Raw genomic sequence first — 24891 nt, 5'->3', positions numbered from 1 at the left:
CACACACACACACACACACACACAAACTCAAGATGAGGTGTGCCTGAGGTCTTGCTTTCTTGGTTTGGGTACACAGCTGTTCTCAGCATTTCACACACGCCAGATCACATAGTGACGGGATCAGATTTTTATTATCAGGGATGAAGGGGAGGGTCAGGGGTGTAAATCCAAACCCCTCCCCCACAGCACACACACCTCACCTCACTGCCCCCTCCCGACCCACCCACCCACACACACACACACACACACACACACACACACACACAGACACACACACCTCACTACCCACCCACCCCCACAGCACACACACCTCACCTCACTGCCCCCTCCCTCCCTCCCCACACACACACACATACACACACACACACACACACACACACACACACACACACACACACACACACACACACACACACACAGACCTCACTACCCATCCACCCACCCACACACAGACACACACACCTCATCTCACTAACCACCCACCGACACCCACATCCCTGCCCCAGCAACCCCCCCCCCCCCCATAGCCATCCTCCTCCACCCTTAGCTAAAATTACCCTGGTGATGTAAGAAAGGCGAGAAGAGGCTCTGTCTATACAAGCCCAATCCCCAGGCAGCCTCAGAGACGGGGTTCTTGGACACATCGGGGACACGGACATTTGGGATAAAGTCCAGACAACCAGCCAGACAGACAGCCTGCTCAACAGAAACACACAGGTGAGCTTATCAGTGCCTTCTGCATGCAGAGTTGAGTTTCTATGTGAGTGAAGTGTGTGAATTTGACACTCACTTAATCCACAGTGTGGAAGTTGACAAGCTGTGTGCAGTGTGGATGGAGAGGTTTGGGGGGTCTCTGTTCCCATCTGTTTCCTAATCCCTCAGGCTGCGGCTTGGGTCTCCACATGATATGTCATGTTTTATACCTGACGGATTAAGGGAAAAATGTGGGGAACTGCGACAAACCACTCCCATAGGGGTGTATGCTCAGTTTCAATTTCAAAAGCAGGCTCAGCCAAAATACAGAACAATGACCATCATTGCTTGGTTAAACTTAATCTGTAATTAAAATCAACAGGGATATCTCTCCCTCCAAATACCTTGTAATGGCGCTCCATATTAAGAAGAACCTAGGCGAGCGTTTCCGCACATAATAATGTGATATTCAGGTAACAATAGCATCTGCTGAAGCAGAGATGGTAGGTTAACATACTGTAACGTGTTTGGACAGAGGAAGATGATGATGATGATGATGATGATGATGATGATGGTGGTAGGTTAACATACATGTAACGTGTTTCGACAGAGGAAGAAGATGATGATGATGATGATGCAAGGAGCGTATAATGATGACCTGGCCAAGCACCGGCAACAGCAGGCTATGGCCCTGTGCCGAGAGGCCAGAGGAGGTAATCCACATGACTAACTCATCACGTCTCCGCCACAGTCAAATATGTATTCACATTTGATAAACTTTACACTTTCACACACAGTCATGGTATGTGTCACAGAGTGTGTTTCTTTTACATTCTTTATATGTAATATCATATATATGTATGTAACACAAATGCACAAAACCAAAAAAAAATGAAAAAGTAAGAGTAAAATCTTTGGTATTTTTTGAATGAATACACAACACTAAGTGAGTCTAATTAAGAATGAAAGTGATTGATGGAACTCCACCATGCCAAAAATGTTCTAAGGACAGCGTGGCAGAGGTCAGTTTTATTGCAGCAGATGAAAGATGTCTCGTAATGAAGATATATAGCCATTATGCAAATGTTAATGATGCCGCTATGACAGCATAGGCCACAGAGAACAGTCTCCGTGTTGAAATGATTGGAGAAGGAATTAGCAACACCAAGATAAACGGTCAAATTCCCTTAGGAAAACATGCACTGATGTAAAGCGTCTTTGAGATCTTTGAAAAGCGCTATATAAATGTGATGTATTATTATTATTATTATTATTATTATTATTATTATTATTATTATTGATTAAATGTATGTCCTCTTTGCCATGGAGAACACTTTTGATCCAATACCCTTAGGTACAGTGTGCTTACTACTGCTTTCTACAAATCACATCTTATTTCAATGCAATGTGTACGTATGCTGTAAATGAGATACCATTATCCTTAGTTAGGATTAGTTAAGAGTTTAATTTAGATTTAAAGTTTGTAACATGTAATCACCTGAAACATGTACCTCAGTGATACATGCTATTACTACTGACTTCCACTGTACTAAAGTCCCATAGTGTAAGGCTGGACCAATAAGAGTACTCATAAGTCACACACTGCATGTTTGATGACGAGATCAGTCCCAGAAATCTTTTCTTCACCGTGGTGTACCGGACTGAGGCTGTTTTGTTGGCTCGCACCCTGGGTGTCTATAATTACCTGGGACATGAGCTGGGGAGACACATCAAAGGCTGTCTGCCTGCCTTGTTGCCATGCGGGTGTGTAAAACCCGGGATCATCCCCCCGTCCAAACACACAGCGGCCCGAGCCTTCCCTTCGGACGCCCTCCAAGGCTTTTTTTTGGTTTGTTTATTTGTTTGTTTTGTATGTTTATTTTCCGCTGACCTCAGCCGTGTGGGGTATGTGGCTCGGATGCGACCTGATCTCAGCTGAATATGACCGCCGAATCGTATCTGGGCGCATTGAGGGGCCCATCACGCCACGTGTGCTGGCATGGTGGCAGGAATTTACAGACCGGGGTTGGGCGCTTTCTCTGAGTGACAGCTCTTCCTCTGACGGTCGCTTTTTTCCTAAACAACCTATTTATAATCATATCTGTTATCAACAAACAAACTCCACAGGGCACTCAACCACATCCTCTCGTCATTTCACCTGCGTGTTGAGCCCCCCCCCCTTAATCTTGGAGTTTGCATGTTCTCCCCGTGTTCACAAGGGGTTTCCTCCAGTAAGAACCCCAACAGAAAAAACATGCAAAATAACAGAACACATGTCCATCCCTGACCAAAGATGGACAGTTCACTTCACTTGGTCCCCGGGCGCTACAAGCTGCCCACTGCTCCTGGGGGGTCCTTGAGGAAGGACAGTCCAGGATGGGAAAAAGCAGAAACTAAATTCACTGCAATCTCAGGCTTACCTGCGTGTGTGTGTGTGTGTGTGTCCTGTGTCGCCTCCATATATGCACGTGTGTGTTCCAGTGTGTCGTGTGTGCCATTAAAAACCTGACAAAGGTCTTAATTATTATTATCTATGCATTACAGCATACTCACAATCATCCTTTCAGGAGTCCCAGGGACTAACCCAAGGGGAATACCACTTAACATACTATGAACTCCTGATCTTTAGAAGAGGGAGAGTATACCAGAGGGTCCCTAATGAGCAATGAGGGTCTCATTATCTCTATCAGTGTCAGACTATCAGTGTCTTGTCATGAAAACTGCCCTTAATAGGGGACAATGTGACCTTAATTTACTTCTCTCTGTCTGCCTGTGTGTGTGTGTGTGTGTGTGTGTGTGTTTGTTTGTTTGTTTCAGAACGGCTGAACCTAGGGACGAAAATATGCACTCCAAGGGATGTTCAGATGGAAGAACTGAATTTGAATTCAAACCGAGGATCCAGAATGTTCCAAGAGAGACAAAAACGAGTTGAGAGATTTACTCTGGAGAACACTGTAAACAGCCCCACCGTCACATATGTAAGATATGGCAATCATTTCCTTTAGCTGTTTTGCAGTGTTTTGCTCAAGTGATAAGCAGCGAGCCAAGTAAAAGTAAAAAAAAAAATGCATGCATAGGTCAGAAGGGTATACTTGCAATCCACACTCATAGAAAGAACAGAAACGTACAAAGAACAGACTCACAGGCAATAATTACTATCTGTATGGTCTCACAAGCAATTACCATCTGTCTATGAATGCAAAAATAAACACTATGAAAACGACACGCACGCCATGCAGCAGATCACTGTGGACCATGACGTCCAGACATCTAGTCAACTACTGTCAGAGTATATTTCGCAACGCAACCCCTACTTAGCATGTCATCTGGATTTATGAAGACTGACTTTATGGATTGCGACGGGCAATGAAATCCCGGCTCCTATCCTCTCGGTTTTCTGCTGGGCTGCTGATCTGCATGGCTGAGCAGAGGACTTCGGGGGGGCAGAGTGAGGACACATTGGAGCAATGTCAGCCTAACAGTTTATGGGACTAATGGCAGAGAAGCATTCACAGTTCAGCCTTCACTGCTAGGCTTCTGTGCTGGAATGCGTGCAGTGGCACATAATGCTAGGTGGTAGGAGCTAAGCATTCTTCTGAGGTTTCTCTATGACTAACTCATCACATCTCAACTGGATCAAACATAGGCATTATTTCATCAGCTGTACATTAACATACACACATGCTGCCAACACAGTGTCGAGCTGCTGAGCTCTGAGACACAGAGGACGTACACATCTATGAAGGACAAGAATATCAGTGAAGCATAGTGACAGGAACACCATGCAAGCCCGACTAGATATTTTGCTCAAATAATTGTGTTGTCTGATTACGCAGGAACAGCCTGATGTGAACCACCCACAGAACCTACCCGAGGTACAGAACGGGAAAGAGAACTTCACCCACATCATACCTGGCAAACAGAGCCTTGTGAACACCCTCAAGAAGACTGTGGCCATGAAGGGGAGTCCAAATGTCCTTGCTCCAGGTATGGAACGACGTGCTTGAGTGCTAGCCCTGCTATATAATACATTTCATAATACATTTTATACAGAAAGTAGGGGTGGAAGGTACTTTCAGAGATGGATACATAAAAGCCCAGTTCTAATTTCGCTTAACCGTACAACAAATGGTCTGATAGTATCTCATCAGCCAATACTACACGATTGAAATCCATGTGACTTAACCTCTGCTTGAAATGCCCTGATTTTGATAGGCTATTGTTATAATCCTGTAGATGAAAAGAGAGAACCGCCACCTCACACACTCTTAAACCCTACTTTAGGTGATGGCCATGTACTCTACCAGCTCTGGCTGTTATGTACAGTATGCTCCCACCCTTTGCCATAAAGACAATGGGCCAACTGAAGTTATTTCCTCATTATATATCATTATGAGTTTTGGTGGACAGAAAGTAAGAATGTATTTGAATGTTCCGATGGCCTTGCCAAGACTCTAAAGTTACACTGTGCTGCCAACAGGTTATGCTGGCCCACTGAAAGAAATTCCTACGGAGAAGTTCAACGCCACAGTGACCCCAAAGGGTTACTTATCACCATGGAAACAAGCACTGGGGAGCAACGACGAGCTGCTGTCTTCCCTCACCAACCAGCTTCCAGAGCCTCCCCAAAAACCACAGCCAGCCAATTTCAGGTGTTTCAACAGGTAATAAAACCACAGCCAGCCAATTTTAGGTGTTTCAACAGGTAGTAAAACCACAGCCACTGACTGTCGTCACTCGAAACATTAAGCATGATGCCTTAAAAGTCTTTTAAAAAGACAATGCTGTATTACTGCACCAGACACAACACATCACAGTAAATTACATAGTGTAGTGTATGGATACCTACTATTAAAAGAATCGCAGTACCAGGCAGATAGTGGGCAAAGCTTGTGGCATTGAGGGGGAATCCCTTTTCCATCTGTCCGCTAGCTGCACTGGACAAGATACTTAAGGAAGGTCCTCCTGGGAAATGAAATGGCGCCGGCCCTGACCTGCCACCTGGCAACTCCTCCATGCTAATTAATGAATCCCTTAGAGTGCTTTGATAATATCAGTATGAAGATGCAGGCAAAGGACATTTAGGGTCAAAGCATTCAATCTCAGCCTCAGAAGATAGTCTAATAATAAACATTTGCTAATGATCAAAGTTGCATGGGGCTAATCTCCAGTAACAAAAGCCAGAGACTAATCATGATATAAGTGCAGTGGCCATGGTTCAAGTGCAGGCTCTGGCGTATTAAGACACCCGCAGGGCAAATACCCCCCCCCCCCCCCTAAATAGATTTGATGATGACTGAATACGACTATCAAATTATAATCACAATTATCCCTTAAATTAGCCTCTTGGCACAGAGCCTTGTTTCCATTCCTCCTTCCCGTTTGAAAGCAGATCTCGGGGCCTGGCAAGTGAGTGTTGTCTGGAGCCATGCAAGGGTCCGCTGTGGAAAGAGGAACTGTAGGAGCCCCCGCTGCATGCCTCAAGACAGATTGCGCACGCAGATCCTGTTTCCCTGACGTGCTAAATTGCGTCACTCCACCCAAGGAGACGCTGATGGAAGTGTTTGGGAATTTACAAAACGTAGCCACAGCAGTGGAGACTCATTCGGTTTTTCTGCACAGCATCTATGCAGTATACCTTGGGGGATGTGTGTATGTATATATATATATATATATATATAAAATAAAATAAATGGCACTTTAAGACAGTATTCTGTCAGACACATCAAAAATGTGCTGGATTCCCAAACAGAGGAATATTTTATATTCACCTGCACTTGAACCAAGGCCACTGCAATTAAATTATATAGCCTATACGTAAACACGTACTATTGACTCATTACATGAATCTCACAACTGGCACCGCTCGTTCCAACAGTATTGGTATTAAAACTGTTTCTATAAAATCAGGGTCATTTCTATTTATTTACATAGCACTTTAAGTCATGATATTTGTCTCAAGCATTTTGGTTTGAAAGTGAGGCCTGCTACTCCAAGAGTAAGCTCAAGACAACAAAGGCATGACAGAACTCCCCTTTGAGAGAGTTTTGAGTAAGACCAGGTGAAAGCTGATGTTCTAACATTTTACTTGAACCCTGTCATAAGACTATCATAACTAAGTCATAAAGATGCCACGGCAGACATGTGGTCCTAAGCAGTCATTCAATTCAGTGCCATGTTATAATAATCAACTCATGACAGCAATGGTATGGTCTGTCTGTCAGTAATGACACAGCCAATGTGAGTTTACACAAGTAAAGTATAGCATGAAATGCATGTTTCCAGATGCTTACTGTGTGTTTTTCCATTATCTCTCTACCTTTGATCCTTGCAGAGCGGCCATGCCATTTGGCGGACCCATGGCTAGCAAGCGGATCATCCCCGTGATTAACTTCGAGCAAGTGGACCCCCAGAACCTCCCGGGCTCCGTACTGGACCGCATGGCCAGACGACCCAATTTCAACAAGGCACCCCGGGGATGGGGCATGGATTACGCCCCCGAGTCCACAGACCTGTGACCCACCCGACAGCAGTCACAATACGCTAACTAATCCCCAAGGGGCGTCTGTCCAGGACAAGAGACTGAGCTTGGCTTGCACCTGCGCTTACATTTCCTCAATACTGGCGACTGATATGTTGGATGTGTAGGGTCCTATGATTTCCGCCATGCGGAAAACGCGGACAGTATTGCAGAATTCGGTAAGGAAACATGAATCACAGTTAAATGTGTAATCGCGCATAATTTGACATTTTCGAATAAAATGATGGGAGAGAAATACATTCAATAGCGTTATAGGCAACACAGACAGTCAAATATGTTGTCAGACAGCTGGCCAAAGGTAATGAAACATGTGTCTCATTACATCAACCTCTCAAACCAATAGTTTGCCACGTTGAAGGCGAACTGACGCATCCCATGCATTGTAAACCGAACAGGAAAAAGACTGCGGCCAGTCGTTGTAAACTGACACTGGAGACTAAAACTGGCCACTGGGGCAACGTCATCTGAATATTCTTAGAATAACCAGAAGACTTACAATGTACATACAATCATAACAAGTGGTTTACTGACTCAGTCAGTACAAGTCTTGTGACTGGAAACTGGAAGGTAATCTCCCTTTTTATACGTTTGCATTTCTTCATTCTATAAAATTACATTGACATAGATAGAAAAAGATACGGTATTTGTAGTCTTCAGGGTTATACTAGCATTGCTACCCAATACGCCCGACCCTACTGCCTGGACAGAAAAATAAAAATGTCTGTAAAAGCACACGTCCTGTGTACATTTTTTTAATCTGACATACGATTTTAATGATAATTCAATTAATAAAACTGAATCTAGAAAGAAAAAAAAAATGGAAAACACTGAATCTGGCAAAAGAAAATGTGAATAAAGCGGAATTTGGAAGACAAAATAAATAAAACGGATTTCATAGGGCCCTAAATGTGTGTGAATGGGATGAGACCGGGCCTATGCAATCAGGTATCTGGTTTAGGCAGACCAGATAGTATATGATTCTGGGCCGGACCTGCCTCTGCCCAGGGCTGAGTTCATGTGTTGCATTTAAAGTGATAATTTATTGTTAGCAAGGAAGCAGCAAGAGAGACATGGCGGACTGTTATTGAAATGTTGCTATACAAGGCTGGTCATCAATATGAGTTTTTCACTAAGATAAATATATTTGATTAATATATGGCACTTTAAAACAGTATTCTGTCAGACGCATCAAAAATGTGCTGGATTCCCAGAGAGGAACATTTTATTGTTTAAAATGGACCGTAACTGGTGTAATCTGAGTGTACATTTGTGAATCTTTGTCCTGGGGTAATTCATGTGCATCAGCAGAAACACGTCTGTCCTGTATTTACTTAAATAGCTTAAAAAGAAATACAATTAAAATAAAATAATTCACCATTTAATCCTCCAAAAGATTAAAATGCTGATTTTAGATATTCAAATTTTGTGACCAAAGTCAAATCATCAAAGACCAAATCTTCAACCTTCGAGGTAATCCACAAGTAGAGAGAATTTGATTGGCATAGCAATGATACACACAGGTTCCCTATAGGGAAACTCACAGCAGCTGCACATCACTGTAAACACTAAATTAACATAAAAACAAACACAGAATACTTTGTAACAGTCATGAAAATGACCGTGATGGTTGTGCAAACAAATGTCACTCTTTGAACCCCTATTCGCTGTAATGTCAGGTTAGCAACGGTTAATACTATAGAAGTCTATTCAGCAGCGTTGTTGTTGATCAGCGTTGCCCACACCCATAGACTACATGTCAAGTAAAGACCATCAGTGTCAGAATTCACCTCCGGCCCATTCACAGTCTATGATCAGATAGCCGGTTTTTCCTCACTACTGGGGGGGGGGTTCCATTGTCAAGTGAGATGTGAGAGTGTGATGAAGGTCAGGAAATGCCACCAGACTGAGAGCACTCCTTTGTCCAGGCCTGCGTGAAGCTGCCACTTAGCGAGGTGGCACGGGTGGAGGGTACGGGTTACTCCGCCGCGTGCCGGGTGGCGTGGGCGTGGGCGCCCATGCGCTGAGGGTCCTGTGAAGGGTAGTGGATGAGGCCTGGAGGTTTGAGGCCCATAGGAGGAGGGGGGGGCGGCCCCATGGGGTGGAATATTGGGGGTCCAAAACCTACAGAGACACAAACGCACACACGCAGACACACACGCACACACACACACACACACACACACACACAGAGAACAATAGGTCAAATCTGCCCTGAGTAACAGACATCGGTCCACATACAGACAGAGGATGAATCTGATAAAAAAAGGTAATAGATGGCTGGATGGGGCTGCACACCTGGCGGTGGGGGGTTGGGTATGCCGGGGGGGGGCGGCATGGCAATGTTCAAGACTGCCGAGGAGGTAGCTGGGTCCAGGTTGAAGTAGTTGGCAGGCACCTCCTCCTCTGGGGCAGGAGGGGGGGGCAGGGCTGAGGAGGCAGAAAACATCCCATAATGCAAATGTGAACTGAGTCACGTCCTGACAAATTTATTATTGAGATGCAATTTCAAGTGCTTTACAAAGAACCATAACAAACAAACAAACAAACAGCTTTTGATTATAGTTATCCTCTTCCTGACAAACACACATGAGTATACAGACATGCCCACACGCAAACAGCCTTTGATTATAGTAATCTCCCCTTGAAAAACACACACACACACACCTACACACACACACACGCACACACACACACACACACTTACCTCCTGGGAGCCCTGGTACGGGCTCCAGCCTGTTCCCTGACTCATTGACACTGTCTGGGTCTTTTTCTCTCCCTCTGGCTCCCTGGGACCTGGGCGAGCAGCACACACAAATACACACACTCACACACACACACACACACACACACACACACACACACACACACACACACACAGTGTCAGAGACATCGCTCCCACTGGCACACAGCACATAAGCGGATCGATTTACCACTACAAAACAGCGCGTTTAAACCACATTAAAACGCACACAGCACATTGACTCATCACCATAAAGCAGCACATTTAAACCGCATAAAAAAAACCTCTGAGCTCATAAAAGCCTTTAGAAGATGCAGTGGCACCACTGGAGCGCGTTAAGCCACTGATGTGCTAACCGACCTTCCCCATTTGACGGTGAGCCTTCGTCCGCCGATGATGAGCTTGTTGAAGGACTTCTCGGCGGCGAGCTCGGCCGCCTGCCGTGTGGCGAACTGAATGAAGGCACACTGCTGCCTCTGCACCACGGTGATGGTGCGGATTTCACCAAACTGGTAAAAATGGTTCCTGTGGGATGGCAATGGAAGGGAATGAGTCATTCACAACACACACACACACACACACACACACACACACACACACTCAAGCACACGTACTCACACACACAGGCAGAGACTGCCAGACACAGATTGCATTTCACAGACAAGGCAATCACTTTTTTGGAATAACAAAACATAAAAAGCAGATTAGCTTTTCTCTCTCTCTCTCTCTAAACACATCATTTTGCAAGACAAGAAAATGCAGAAATCCTACACAGTGACATTTTTATTCTCTCTGCACATGTCATTGTGTTCTGTAGAGTCATGTATCTGACTACTAACACAAAGATTTGGATTTACATGTTTTTGAATAAAATATAATCAATCTCTCAAATAAATAACCCAAAAGTCTACTCACAAGAAATATACATTACAGAATATGACTAAAATACTTACCGTAATTTCCGGACTATAAGCCGCTACTTTTTTCCCACGCTTTGAACCTCGCGGCTTAAACAACGACGCGGCTAATTTATGGATTATGATACCTGTGACTGTATACGGTGGCTTTGTGTTTACGGTGGCTTTGTGGAGCTAGGATGCTAGCATGGATGCAGCCGCATGGATGCTTAGCTCCACGCGATTTATCAGTATCTCAATAACTTAACTAATGTCAAAATAACCACAGTCTACCGGCGTAGACAGAACACAACTCAAAACAGTTTACAACAATACAAATCCAGTCTTTTCAAGTTCTTTAGCTCACTGGTTTCAAACTAGCGTCTTTCTTCTATCTCACTGTCTTCAATCTAACGTTCTAGCTTCTGATTGACTCTTGCAACTGTGCTCTCTTAAAGCAACAGTGCACTTATCGTAACTGGCAAAACTAATAATATGCATCACTATTGTATTACTTTTGATATTCATTTTAGCCTGTGTAAAGTTAATTTGTTTCAATGTACCGGTAGGCACCTGCGGCTTATAGACATGTGCGGCTTATTTATGTTAAAAATAATTATTTTTAAAAAATTCAGTGGGTGAGGCTTATATTCAGGTGCGCTCAATAGTCCGGAAATTACGGTACATACATGTCAAATTAAATTAAAACACAATTATTAGCTAATTCTTATTAGCACCAAATCTCCCACCGGAGTTCTGAGTCGGTGATGTTGTCTCCTAGGCCTCCTATGTAGAGGGTGGTGATGGCTTTGTCCTCGGGCATGTCCAGCCTGGGCATAGCGGACGCACGCTTCAGGAGTTTGTCCGCCACCGGGTCGTTTAGCCCGTAGTAGCGGTCCTTGATGTTCTGATCCGCCAGGGGATCATCTGGGTCTGTGGGCTTCTCGTGCCTAAGGAAAAAAACGCATTGAAGGCCCATGAGAGCCCAGGACTAGTTAACTGTGCTATGCCTGGTATTCAGACAACAAATACAAAAACACATTTACTGAGATGAGCCAAAGCATCCACCTAAAAGGGGACATATAGGCCAAATGAGAAATTACACACACTCACACACACACACACACACACACACGTGCGCACACATACACAAACACACACACACACACACACGCTTATCAACTGTAGGGTGTATGGGCTATAAATGCTGTGTGTACTGGATGAACACACGCGCTATTTATACGCATGTGTCCATGTGGCCCAAAGAGTCCTATCAAATCTTGTTCAACATCGCCACCTAGCTCATTTTCAAAGTTACTACAATGTGTGCTCCTGAAAAACCTCTGTCCCTTTGAATTAATTATATGTAGCGTGTATGTATGTATGTATGTATGCAGCGTGTGAATGTATGCATGCATGTATGTATGTATGTATGTATGTAGCGTGTATGTATGTATGTATGTATGTAGCGTTTGTGTGTATGCATGTATGTATGTATGCAGCGTGTGTGTGTGTGTGTGTGTGTGTGTGTGTGTGTGTGTATGTATGTATGTATGTATGTATGCAGTGTGTGTATGTATGTATGTATGTATGTATGCAGCGTGTGTGTGTATGTATGCAGTGTGTGTATGTATGTATGTCTGGGTTAGGTGCCCGATCTCTTACCTGTAGGGGCATTCCTCTCCTCTCTTGCATTCTCCCTTCACCCAGAAGGAGCAGATGTGCGGCCGGTTCCTCTTGTAGTAGGGCGTGGTGCGCGCCAGCTTGAGCAGCATGTCGCTGTGGCCTGGGGCTTTACCCAGCAAACCCACCGGCCGTGTGCCGTCCGAGCTCTGGATCTGAGCGAAGCACAAATAAGTCAATAAATAAATACATACATACATGCAACCTTCATATCAATTTATATATTGATCAAACTATAAGGAGAGCGACAAATGTTGTTGTGTGTGTAACGATTAGTAGCTTTCGTACAGAATGCCATAATAACAGAGTTCCACCACAATACCACCTTGAGGGAGCAGTGCAAAAGAGGTTACCGCATTATTACAACAGAAAACATTAAAAACCACCCTACTCTCCTACCAAAGTTGAGTTCAACCAAAAACAGCTCACCAATGGATACACATGATGAATATATACTTGAGATTTTGTTCTTAGCAATGAAACAGCTGCTAATCAAAGACAGAAGTGCCGAAGTACAAGAAGAGAGACTTTAAAAATCCCTGCACATAAAAACAGATCCCAGCCCAGTGAGCAGCTGGAGCAGTAATGGAGATGGGTGAGGGGTGATCTTGAGATCATGCTGAGCCCGTTAAAGCATCAGGACCAATACAGCTGCTTGCAGAGCCACCGCAGAATTCTTCTCTGAATACTGAATGCCTATTAGCAATAATGCTTGTTGCAGCTTGCACAGATTTGACCACACAGCCATTAGAAGGAATAAAGCTGCTTGACACGGCAGTATTCCTGAGTAATACTGACGTTAATGCATCAGCTTGCATTTGGTAAACGAGGCTGATCACCCATTAGAGGGCATTTCACAAGAGAGGCTGGTAACTGAGTAGAAACACTCTGAGAGAGAGAGATTTCAAATAGAACTTCCTTCCTTATTTTAAGGCATCCGGTTTCTATAAAATATTTCCTAATACACAGCCACATAAAATAGAAAATGCTAAAAGTGTAGGAAAATCCAAAAAACTACAGAGACGGGCCCCTCCAAAGTACCAAGTGATAGCGAGTAGTACTTTGTTTCAAATTACCTCTCGCTCCATGTTCTGCGTGTAGAACTCCTTGTTCACGTCTGACCTCGGCATGTCATCTTTCACGGACAGGCCAGTATCTCGCACCTGAATTGGCAGACCTGTAAATCAAGTGAATAATGTTTAAATGACTTCAGGTCAGGATGAGGTCCATCAAAAGACCCCAGAGATAATGAGCCCTGCTAGTCGCTAATGACCCTCTTGGTATTCCACTGGAGCCGCTAAGACTGCGCTGTGTCAAAGGCCTCCGAAAACGGCATCATTAGCAGCTCATAAAACAGAACTTATTCTAAAGAAAGATTATTTTTTGGAGTGGGAGTCACTGTTTCAGAGTTGGGCGGTGGTACAGCTGATAGCTATTCACATTTAGAAGTTTATGCAGGCAAGCACTTATAAGGAGAAAGATTTAAGACACTTAAGAAAAGACATTGGATGAACTCTCACCATACTCCAAGTCCAGCAGACAAGTCTGGCAGACATTTTTCATCTTGCTGCATGTCTGACAAACCTCTGTCTTCTTGAAGCGCATACGGACGCCGGGACACCAGCGGAACACCGTGAAAGGACGAGCGCAGATCTGACGAGAAATGGAAAGAATTACGGAATCAACACATATTGTGTAGACCAAGAATAACAAAGTTAAATTGGATTTCAAATGAGGACACTGGTAATCACTGATGCAGGTAGTTCTTGTTTTGGCTCTTACCTTGCACTCTTTGCCAAACTTCTCTTTGGTCTGCCAGACACAAATATAGAATTACACATTTAGCAAAGAAAACAAATATATGCATGTAAAACTTAACCTGCATACGTGGTATGTACTTGGGGATGTACATGGGATGTTCTACACTCTCTTAGTGAATGTTGAGGCTACTGTAACCACTTACCATTCGGATATATGGGTTTTCACCAAGGCATGTCTGACAGAGGATAGGGAAGTCCTGCGTGGGAAAGAAACAAGGGGGAAAAAATCTATGTGTCAAATCAAAAGTGTTGACCATGATATTCACATGTAAAGAGTTCAATGACGGCTCAGCATAAAAGAAATAATAATTTAAAAAAACTATAACTTCACCTATGTAATCTCTGAGGAATATCTCGGACTGCCTTAAGGACACTAGGCTATACTATCGGAGATCATTGCATGGTTTCATCCAACAACCAGCCACTCAACCAAAGTACCAATTGGTGACAGGTGTGGCTACAATCCAAGTTCTCACTTAAGCAGCTATCCCAGTAGGTTCTTCAATATCAGTCACCTCATCAGTGGACCTAAATAGCATCTGTCTCCCCACATCACTTTCTGCACCCAGAGGTTTGGGGCTCGCCACTCACTATGTGGGTATAAGAAAGCGTTCTGCCTTTGCCACTGGAAACTCAACGTTTTATATGCTCTCAGTCCTTCCTACAGACTACAGCAATTGCAGTACTGTGTGACAACCAGGTGCAGAGAGAAGCATGGGATTTCTGATTGAGTAGATGAGCTTGACATTGTGAGCGTAAATCTATCAAAGATGGGCCTGTCAACAATGTCAATGTAGACAAACGCGAGCAGCTGAATTCATAAACAAGGCGTAACTAACGTTAGCTAGCTAAATAAAGGTCTGCTTACACCCAATCAGAGACATCAGCTTGGTTCCAAAGATAAGCGTATCCCTCTTGAATGGTTAAAACTAATTAAGGATAGGCAAATAAAACGTTAACGTTGCTGTCTCTTCAGACTTGGACCACTGACAGTGGTTGAATGGACACGTTGTCTACCAAACACCATGAATGACACCACACACAGTATGATATGACATCTATTTTCAGTTTACATTAGCAAGCTGTAAGGCACCGATGTAATTCAGACACCTCACTGTGTCAAATCATACAGAGTAGCTAGTCACAAGTATGCTGTTCTATTTGTCTCATTAACCCGTTTCAAAAGACTTCGCTAAAGTTGGCCTGCTAACTAGTCCATCTCCAGGAAATCCCACGCCTACCTACTTTGGCAAACCAGGCAAAGCTGCATTCAGCTGGCTAACGTTAGCTCATGAAATTCTACTGCTAACTAGCAGTACGGAATTGTTTACTCTAAATGTGTTTTGGAGTATCAACTATACATCTGTATATAATTGCATAATACACATAGGAATAAAGATTGCATACCGAATCTTCCCAATTCTGTCTATTATATGTATTAGCTCCTAAGGACGTCGCCATCATCCACAGATCCCGCGCACTGGCTGCGCACAATTTGCGCACTACGGGAAAACGAGGTGGCAAAACCTACCGAATTGCTTCTGTCAGAGACGGATTCAGGGTGGTACGGTGACAGGACCATTGGTGAGCGTCAAATTACCTTACGTAGTCGGTGATTCAGTTTCTTGGAATTTGTCTTATAAAAAGTGACAAAGATTAAACAACGAATCATCATGTATAATTTGGGGAAAATAAAAAGTTGAAATGGATTTACTGATGAATGTGTGGCATTTGAGCAATTAATGAAAATCGCCATATTAAGTCTTTTGTCGAGCGTGTTTGGATTTTAACTGCTGTGGATCTTTATTTTAGTTTTGTATTAATATAATTATTTATAAAGAGGAAAATGCGCTGCATAAAGAACTTACAGGCCTACCTAATTTGACTCAAAAATGTTTAATGGTCTGAGAACAACCATAAGACTGTATCAGTAACCCTGACAGCATGGGTGTGTGTGTCTGTAGGCTATGTGTAGCCTATGTGCTTGGGTAGGGAGGAGTTGACACAGTGTGAGATGTGATATGTGAGCAGAACCTTGAAAGTCAGGTGTCAAGTGGTGCCTCATGCTAAACCATGAGCAAGTAAAGTCTAACTGACGGCCACTGCTTACATGCTTCATATGTTGATCAATATCTGCACAGCAGGTAAAAAGAGACCCATGGCACCTGGGCATCTAGTTGACAATCCTCTAAGCAGAGTAGCCTTTCAATTATTGTACAAATTGTTCAAGCATTAGGCTACATCCCTGCTGATGATGTCATTTTGCTGGACTACATAATAAAGCCTAACCTTTATCTCTCTCACACAGGTACATAACAAGTTCTGGTCTAGCTTGTTGAACAACATGAAGCCTGAATGTCAGATGAGGTCGAATATCCTGTGATTTGTTTTACTGCTCCTGAGCTGAGGGGAAGGAATGCTACAAATGTTTTATTGGAGGTTTGTGTTTCTTATACCACCAGAGGGCACTAGAGGGCATGTGTAACTCTTGTGTATTTTACCAGCTCTGATGTCCCACTCTATTACTGTCTCTTAGGTGATTCTCTTGAGAGCTGTAGACAATGCCTGTGCACATACACTTCTCAATTAATGGCCTTTAGTAATAATGATCAAATACTGCCATAGTTGTGTTAATATAGCCACAATGCTGTGCGACATGTGTTTGGCAATGTGTTAATGTATGAGGTGTTAAAGAAAGGAAATACGTATATATGTTTCTGTGATTACACTCCACTTTCATTTATGTCTAATTGTCCCAACCCTTCAATCAGTCATCGGCTAAAACTGCAAAATGGCTCGGGACAACCAGAGCTGCTGTACTGTCCTCCATCTTCCATAAAATAAGCATGCAGATGTAAAATGTCCTTCTGAGTTTATGGCCACTGAGTCACGTGCTGTGTAGCAATGTGGCAGGTGTCCTCGCCTCGTCTGGTTGCCTTCCCATTACCTCAGACTAATAACTCATCAGTGGCCACCACAGTCAATGACCTCTGTCTCTTTCTCTCTCTCTCTCTCTCTCTCTCTCTCTCTCTCTCTCCATCTCTCCCTAATCTTTCTCAAACTCCATATCTCTTATCATTCTGTGCTTTTCATCTGTCACCCTCTCTACCTCTCTCTGTGCATTCACTCAACACTTTCCTAGCCTCAGACCCCATTCCTCCTAATGCACATACCCTTTCCCCCCGCTGAACCGCACTCCGTTGACACTGCAGTAATTTGCCACAGCAATGGCCACATCAGGATATTCCCATCCTTGTTCCATCCCAGCGCCACTCTAATATGGTGCCATTGTGTGCTTGTATCAAACCATCTGCCGCCTATCAAAAGACAGCTGTGTGCTGTGCACAAACACAACCACACCATATTGTGTTGCTGAAGCGATATCACATTTACAGAAGAGGAAGAACCCGGCTAATGTTGAGAACATAAGACAGCGCTATCAAATTTATGTATTTTTTATGGTTACTATATGCGTGTAGGACATGGAGATTCAATATGCCCTAACTGATATTATTGTCTGTGTGGTGTGTAACTGAATCTGAGCTGATGTTTTAGCTCAATATTATCTACAGTGATTAGTATGACTGTAACTATTATTACTTATTTGTGGGAGCACATTTACCTCTCACTTTCTTCTTGAGTGCTACCATCCAGGATTCTCACGCTCTCCTTGAAAACCTCACAGTTTCAGACAAAGTGTTTAATTACATGAGTAATGAGGTGATTCAGGTGTTTTTCTACTCTTACTGGCAGGAAAAAAGTCCGCTGGGGATGAGGAACAAGCACCTGCTCGCTGTGGCCTCATGCACACTGATTGAGAGTTGCTGATTCACCTGCTGAGTCCACAGCTTTGCCCGCAGTCAAGCGTTAGTGCATCTTTCCAACAACAAAGCCACCTTTCAGCTTTAACAACACCGTGGGCAAACTACTGTGCGATAAGGGAAAGTTTTATGTCTTTGAAAAGAGCCATCTTGCCACAGAGACGTTACTGCATCTTGCATCAACAGCGGCACCATGTTAGCCTGAACACTGTAGTGTTTACTTATTGGCAAAGTAGAAACCTATGTAGCGTTTTCACAGACCAAAAGTACAGGGAAATGCACTCAAGTGTTACGAAAGCCAGCTGCCGATATTAGGTCCAGAGAAAGTCCTCAGAGACATCCTATTGGTTGGGCCACTGCAGACAGTGTGACAGGGACCCTGTTCTCTGGAAAATGGTCGGCTAGAATGCTGCCTCAGAAGATGATTTTCTTACACAAGAAATTTCTGAAGATGATGATCTACTAACAGGAAGTCCACCTGCTTACGTGTTTCGGTAGATTCTGTTCTGTGCTTGCAGAGACAGCCTATTGGCCACCAGCACCACTGATGGCTTTGAATCACATACATATATAATACATATCCCTGGCTCATTCTCAACAAACGCAAATACATTTATATATGAAAGTTGTGAATTAGAAGCACAAAACCCGTTGCCAATGGCAGCGGTCATTCATTTTATGCGGCGGTCATTATGATTGGGATAATGTATAGCCCGCTGGTCATTATCGAATAATAAATCCTGTCCTGAATGGATTTATTTTTCGATAATGACTGGTGGACTATACAATATTCAGCCTATTATACCATAACTTGCAAACAGGATGAAGACATTTAGTTGATTTTGTTGTGTGAGAAAATAAATAGTTCTTCACGAAAATAGAACTTTAAAGAGGTTCTTTAGCAAGGGAAATGACAACATATAGACATCCATCTGCAGGCAATCAAAGCAACCACTGAATGCGTAGCTACACATGTCAGTGTTTGTGATGTATACAATCAGTTTACCTTGGAGATTACTCTCTCTTACCTGCTTGAACACACTGTCATAAAACAAGAAAAAAAATGGTTCTAAAAATGGTTTTAGGCTATAGTCTTATTTCAAAACAATCAATAAACGATGTTGAATTCCTACTGTCATTTGTTGACAATGATGACAATGATCTTTGTCCACAAGAGGTGATTTATTCTGAAATTTAACAGAATGGGTGTCGTTCCTTTTCAAGGAATACAGTGACCTCATGACCTTTTGCTTTTAGGTGTGTTACTAGCAACTGTAACCTTTTCCTTTTTTACTCTTTTTTTTTTTCTTTTCTTGATTTTGCTTCTTGTGGCAGCTAGTCTGATGGCAATGCGACTGGACAGGGATACTGGCCAGATGACATGAGTGTAACTCGATTTGTCACCGTAGACCCTTACCCTTGGCCCAGAGGACATCCTCTCCACTCTGATGAACGTTGTCACACACAGGCGGCCATTGCTCACCCAGGCTGTAGGTGAGAAGACCTTATGCTCGGCAGCAGTCTCGTACTGCTGGGAGAAATGACTGCTAAGTGACAGAACAGACATTCTCTCATCCGACGGATTCAGAGGTGACTGTGCTGGACTGAGGACTGTTTGCCCTGTTTTCTGCTTCTAACATTTGCATTTATTTTGGATACCTTCTGGGAGACTAACTATGATGAAATGAACAAAGCAAGAATTCTAATGTGCATCAATATTAGATGTTTACACATACGCAGAGGAGTTTCAATGGAGACAAGTCTGTGTAGCATATAAGCCTCAAGCCCCCGACGCTTTAAGAGATGAGCCGGCAATAGAGACTGGTACCCTTGGGTTTTAGTCTTAAACTGTGTGTGTGTGTGTGTGTGTGTGTATGGATGTCTTTAGTCTCCTTTCTGACACACAGGCTTCCTTTCGGCTACTGTGAGGTCACACACACACACACACACACACGTATGATGATGTGTTCACATATTTCACAGTTCATTTTTATTTTTCATAAATGAAACAAACAAAGACTTTTGTTTTGGCTGCTGTGCATTGCACTACATCCAGCACAGTTTGGCATTGTCTCCAAAAAGGCATCTAAGTGTTCATCAGTTCAGTTCAAATTGTTTCAAGGAGCTTTACAGAGCCCAGGGCCTGAACCCCCCTGGAGAAAGCACAATGGTGACAGGGGCATGAAAAAACTCCCTGTTAACAGGAAGAACCCTTGAGCAGAACCTCGGCTCATAAGGGGGGGCCCATCTGCTTGGAGCCGGCCGGGTAGAGAGGTAGAGCTAGAAAAAGAAAGGCGGAGGGGGGAGGCGGCAAAAGGGGAGAGGAGAAGGGGAGGGGGGACAATCAAAAACATGACAGATGAATTAATACATGTATCAGGTTTAAGCATGCTAGCATATGGTCAATGTGCACAATGCATACAAAGATTACATAGCATATACATGATGCATACAAAATTGATAGTGGATAAGATGGGGAGAGAGCATTCAAGTATTGTAGAACAGCTTAGTGGGTGTGCAGTGTGCTCGTAAGGTTACTATTACAAGGGTAAGTAGATGTAATGACACTCAAAGCTATGTTGATGGTAGCAATTATTTACATTGCATGTACATGCTATAACAGCGTATGGGGTAGAATAAGTACATGGACGGGTGGTGGGGGTGGGTAGGTGTAGGCTGAGGGTTTCTGCAAGTAGATCAGGTGGAGAAACTACAGCAGCATCCCACAGTGGAGGCAGTCTAGACCAGGAGGGGGAGAAAGAGACTAAATGAGTGGGTAGAGTCCGGCTGCCTAATATGCATATATGTTCTTAATGGATATACTGATGACGAACAATGTTTCCACAGCCATCTGCATTTTCGAGCAAAGGTCACACAAATTTGGTGAGTAAACATCAATTTGATAAATAGACAAAGAGATACATTTAGGTAAACAATTAACAGTAGGTAATGTGGCCACTTTATCAGTATCTGTATTAACATAATATGATATAGAAGGAGAGGGAGAGGCTGCCCGGCAAGGTATGGGAATTTTGTTTATGTTTAATTGTGATGAGTTATGTTTAGCTATGGATGGCTGGATGGATGGTGCATGTGAATAGAGTAGCAAGGGTGGGAGGATACAACAACTATGCACAACTGGCTGGCAACAGCCGCAACATGTCTGTAGCCCAATTCAATTGATATTGGGAATTGTATACGTGTTTAGTTTTGATGAGTTATGTTTATATTGGCTGGCTTGGGGGATGGGGATTTTAGTTATACAAGCATAGTAAAGGTGGCAGGATACAACAACAGTACACAACTGGCTGGCGACAGCCGCAACATGCGTCGCATGCTGTACCCAGGATCTGTAAGAGCACTCCTTCACAGTAAAAAATGAGCTGTCTGTTGCCCACTCCTGCTAAATACAACAACATGGCTGACAAGAAGTATGAAGAATTTAGCGACAGGTGCCAGGTTTTTAATGCATTATTCATGACTATGGAATGAGGAAGGTTTTTAGACTAGATTTAAAGATGGAAAGGGCTGGCAGCTCACGCTGGCAAGTCCATTCAAGTGCGTCTTTCTGAATGGAGAGCCAGACTACTTCCTGTTTTCTCCGTCCAATGCTAATTGCCATGTATGTTGGCCAAGAGTGTCACTCAGGCTTATCCAGCTTGAGTTGAAAGAAATGAGATTATAGCTACCAAATAACTGTAAAATAAAAGTATATTAAAAAAGTCAAGTCAATTGAACCGTAATATGTGGTCATAAATTTAGCAGAGCATGTTTTACACTAATCTGCATTCACACAACAGCTTTATTTATTTATTTATTTAAAAAAAAAATGTTTCCCTTTACTGAGTTAATGGCACAAATGGTGTCCTCTTTTGGACAAAGTAAGAAAGCAGGTGGAGTGAGTTTTTATTCATTACGTTGTTCCTCATCCCTCTCAGCATTGGCAGGCTCTGATATAGACGACCTTTGCTGACCTCGAAAAACATCTATATTTATGTGCCACTGACAACTAGCATTTATTCATGTGTTGCTGTGAATATCATTCAGCACAGCCATTGCATTTCTTGTAACTCTGACATCACTTTTGTCTGGCCCATGATGGTAGTCAGTGGGACATAAATATAGATGTTTTTCGAGGTCAGCAAAGGTAATCTATAACAGAGCCTGCCAATGCTGAGAGGAATGAGGAACAACGTAATGAATAGAAAGTTCACTCCACCTACTTTCTGACTTTGTCCAAAAGAGGACAACATTTGTGATACATATACTGTACAAGTACTGATGGCTTCTGTCATTAAACATCCTGTACTGGACCGACAGACGATAGATAGACAGACAGATAGATAGATAGATAAATAAATAGATAGATTGTTAGATAGATAGATAGTGCCAGTTAAATGCTGTGTTTACCCAGTGGCACAGCCTTGCTCTCATGAAGGGGGGATTTCCCTCTGGCTCTGCACATCTAAAGGTCAATTGTGTATTTCAAAGGACTAATTCCTGGTGTGCCTATGAATAAATTAGCAAGGGGTGGTAAGATACAGCGCTAATGGAACAATTAGCGTTAGCTGCCTGTTTAAACACTGATTAGGTAGTGACTCAGTAAATGGACCCATATGGAATTAGCTATCACGATTTTAATTCTAACATGTCAAAATGTTTGTGGAATGAAAAACATTAATTTCATGAAAATCCACATAACAACAAAAAAATAAATAACTCTAGTCAAACACTAATTGTCACTAAAAAGTGTTCTTAATGCCTTTGGGTGGTGTAATTGTGCAATTTGGGAATTTGTACCCATTCAACATGTTAACACTTTAACTCTTTAACATTTAACGTTAATTAATTAACCAATAGCTGTAGTCCAATTAACTATGCTAAACCAACCTGGTGTTATGTTCAGAGGTATGAACCATGTACAAATTCACATAAGCCCACAAAAATCAGTGAAACAGGAGGAATATTACTATGACATACGTATATTTTAGCGGTAACCCCATTATTTTACTTCTTTATACTGTACATACACTATTTCTCAGTATGTCATTTCAAGAAATCACAAGTGGACGTGTTCATGCAGTCATCATGAAGGACACACCACTCCAGCTAGGTCTTTATGCAGTTTATTTACCCCAAGACCAAAAAGTGGTGCTAATTCCAAATGTCTGACACACATCTGTTGGACTGGGTATCAGGCCACCACATAAGTGCTCTGGGAAACAGACTGATAGTAAGACAGAGAGTGAGAGAGAGAGAGAGAGAGAGAGAGAGAGAGAGAGAGAGAGAGTGCGAGAAACAGAGGGAGAAAGAAAAATGCAAAGATTGGTTTGCAAACTGTCTTGTTGAGAGGCGTTGACTGCAGGCCTCCGGTGCCCATCTGAGGGTTAATGGGCTGAGACAGATGGAGGTGGATGAAGGGCTTTGTCTCCATGATGCTGCATTCCTCGCGTCACCAGCTGTTAGGCCTGTAATGAGTTCTGATGAATGAAGAAGGAAGCACACAGCTCTCAGCTCTCTGCCATTGGTTTGTCGCCGCTGCTGCTGCCAGGGTCCAGTCCAAGCCAACAACAGTCTGCCTCGGTTTAGGAGGTGTCAGGGGCAGGAAGCCATGACAGTCCTGATGGACAGTTGGGCTCTAGTATTTTTTTCTCTCTCTCTCTTTTTTTTAAAATCGTTTTTGCCAGCTGCGGAATTTAACCTGTCACTCTCATACACTTCCATCATGCAAATCAAGCTAACCTTTTGAAGGTGGTCAATCATGCTTTCTATTTCCATCGTTCAAAATCAAGAGAGGCCAAAGAGGTTTTCATCAGGAAATCAAGGAGTGAAACAATAGAATATCAATAGGATGAAGAAGTGAACTCAATTATAGCATGTGTGAAGGATGGGGTCAGAAGGCACAATTGGCTAGCTAGCAGGGCTAACTGATTAGCCTAATGCCAAAGACCCGGGAGAATTACTCTGCTTACATACACTGTCAGAATTCAGAGGCTTTGACACGACATAATTTTGTTCAAGATTTTGGACTATACAGAGATGGGCAGAACATTAGTTTTTTTTCATTTTTTCCGCATTTTTCAAATATACTGTATTTTGCCAGTGGGAAAGAATGACATTTTGTGTAAAGAAACTTGGGTTCATTGTTTGTGCATTTGAATGGGTGAAAGGACTATTAGAAATGTTTCACACATGTGCATCATTTCACACTGATTTGCTATGTACCTCAAGTGATGTAGAATGTACAATGTAAAAAAAAAAAAAAAAACACCAAAAGTAACATTTGCCCCTTGTCCTTTCTTACACTGCATCTATACCAGAGATTAAAAATATGGCCAGAAATGCCTCTTTCCTGTAGCCTGGAACTGTATAGCCTGGGTCCATTCATAGTCTCACCACATCCATCACGACCCAATCCTGCACCTTTAGATTAAATTCACATTTGGCCTCGTCAGGCTCCATCTCCTGTACGACATGACATTTCCACTATGCACCACTGCAGGTATGTCACAGCTATCATGTAGACAGGCCACTTTCCTGCAGAAGCAAATTCAAGCAGGTACCCTATTACATGCTACTTCATATCAATTATTTATCATTTATTATTTATCTATTATTTTTAAGTAAAATCCACAGAAGACCTTACCCTTCATAGGTTTAACTAACCAAATACAATTATGTGGAACCTGTTGAAAAA

The 24891-nt window shown here is 42.9% G+C and overlaps 2 protein-coding genes and 1 long non-coding RNA gene across 4 annotated transcripts; 2 read left to right on the top strand and 1 right to left on the bottom strand.

Annotated features, from left to right (window-relative positions):
- The first annotated feature begins 562 nt into the window (after positions 1-562).
- On the top strand, positions 563-8041 carry myoz3a (myozenin 3a). Its single transcript, XM_012820109.3, has 6 exons — positions 563-717; positions 1304-1406; positions 3511-3671; positions 4530-4680; positions 5174-5357; positions 7028-8041. Exons 2-6 carry the CDS (start codon positions 1313-1315, stop codon positions 7209-7211), a joined length of 774 nt encoding a protein of 257 aa, XP_012675563.2. The 5' UTR covers positions 563-717; positions 1304-1312; the 3' UTR covers positions 7212-8041.
- Positions 8042-8427: 386 nt separating this feature from the next.
- LOC105893642 (pre-mRNA-splicing factor RBM22-like) lies at positions 8428-15894 on the bottom strand. Of its 2 annotated transcripts, none has more exons than XM_031568835.2 (11): positions 15781-15894; positions 14517-14570; positions 14336-14365; positions 14074-14206; positions 13630-13730; positions 12536-12708; positions 11620-11820; positions 10335-10499; positions 9939-10027; positions 9530-9661; positions 8428-9355 (listed from the first exon to the last, which is right to left on the bottom strand). In XM_031568835.2, exons 1-11 carry the CDS (start codon positions 15835-15837, stop codon positions 9210-9212), a joined length of 1281 nt encoding a protein of 426 aa, XP_031424695.1. In that variant the 5' UTR covers positions 15838-15894; the 3' UTR covers positions 8428-9209. The 2 variants fall into 2 exon arrangements, with proteins under 2 accessions (XP_031424695.1, XP_031424696.1); XM_031568836.2 differs by lacking the exon at positions 15781-15894 and adding an exon at positions 14705-14870.
- On the top strand, positions 14133-17297 carry LOC122132953. The gene is made up of 3 exons (XR_006152450.1): positions 14133-14312; positions 15816-15957; positions 16682-17297. It is a non-coding gene; the product is annotated as an uncharacterized LOC122132953 (long non-coding RNA).
- Positions 17298-24891: the final 7594 nt, after the last annotated feature.

This window comes from Clupea harengus, chromosome 6, assembly GCF_900700415.2.
Source record: "Clupea harengus chromosome 6, Ch_v2.0.2, whole genome shotgun sequence".
NCBI classification, from domain to species: Eukaryota; Metazoa; Chordata; class Actinopteri; order Clupeiformes; family Clupeidae; genus Clupea; species Clupea harengus.
This window is presented reverse-complemented; position numbering and strand designations above follow the sequence as displayed.

Bases quoted from the DNA above. Each gene is read 5' to 3' on its own strand.
- myoz3a (XM_012820109.3), top strand. From the start codon at position 1,313: ATGATGATGATGATGATGCAAGGAGCGTATAATGATGACCTGGCCAAG. The intron at 3,672-4,529 runs GTAAGATATGGC...CTGATTACGCAG, and splicing joins ACAGCCCCACCGTCACATAT to GAACAGCCTGATGTGAACCA. The intron at 4,681-5,173 runs GTATGGAACGAC...TGCTGCCAACAG, and splicing joins TCCAAATGTCCTTGCTCCAG to GTTATGCTGGCCCACTGAAA.
- LOC105893642 (XM_031568835.2), bottom strand. From the start codon at position 15,837: ATGATGGCGACGTCCTTAGGAGCTAATACATATAATAGACAGAATTGG. The intron at 11,821-12,535 runs GTAAGAGATCGG...TTTTTTCCTTAG, and splicing joins GGAGAGGAATGCCCCTACAG to GCACGAGAAGCCCACAGACC. The intron at 10,028-10,334 runs GTCGGTTAGCAC...CTGCTCGCCCAG, and splicing joins CTCACCGTCAAATGGGGAAG to GTCCCAGGGAGCCAGAGGGA.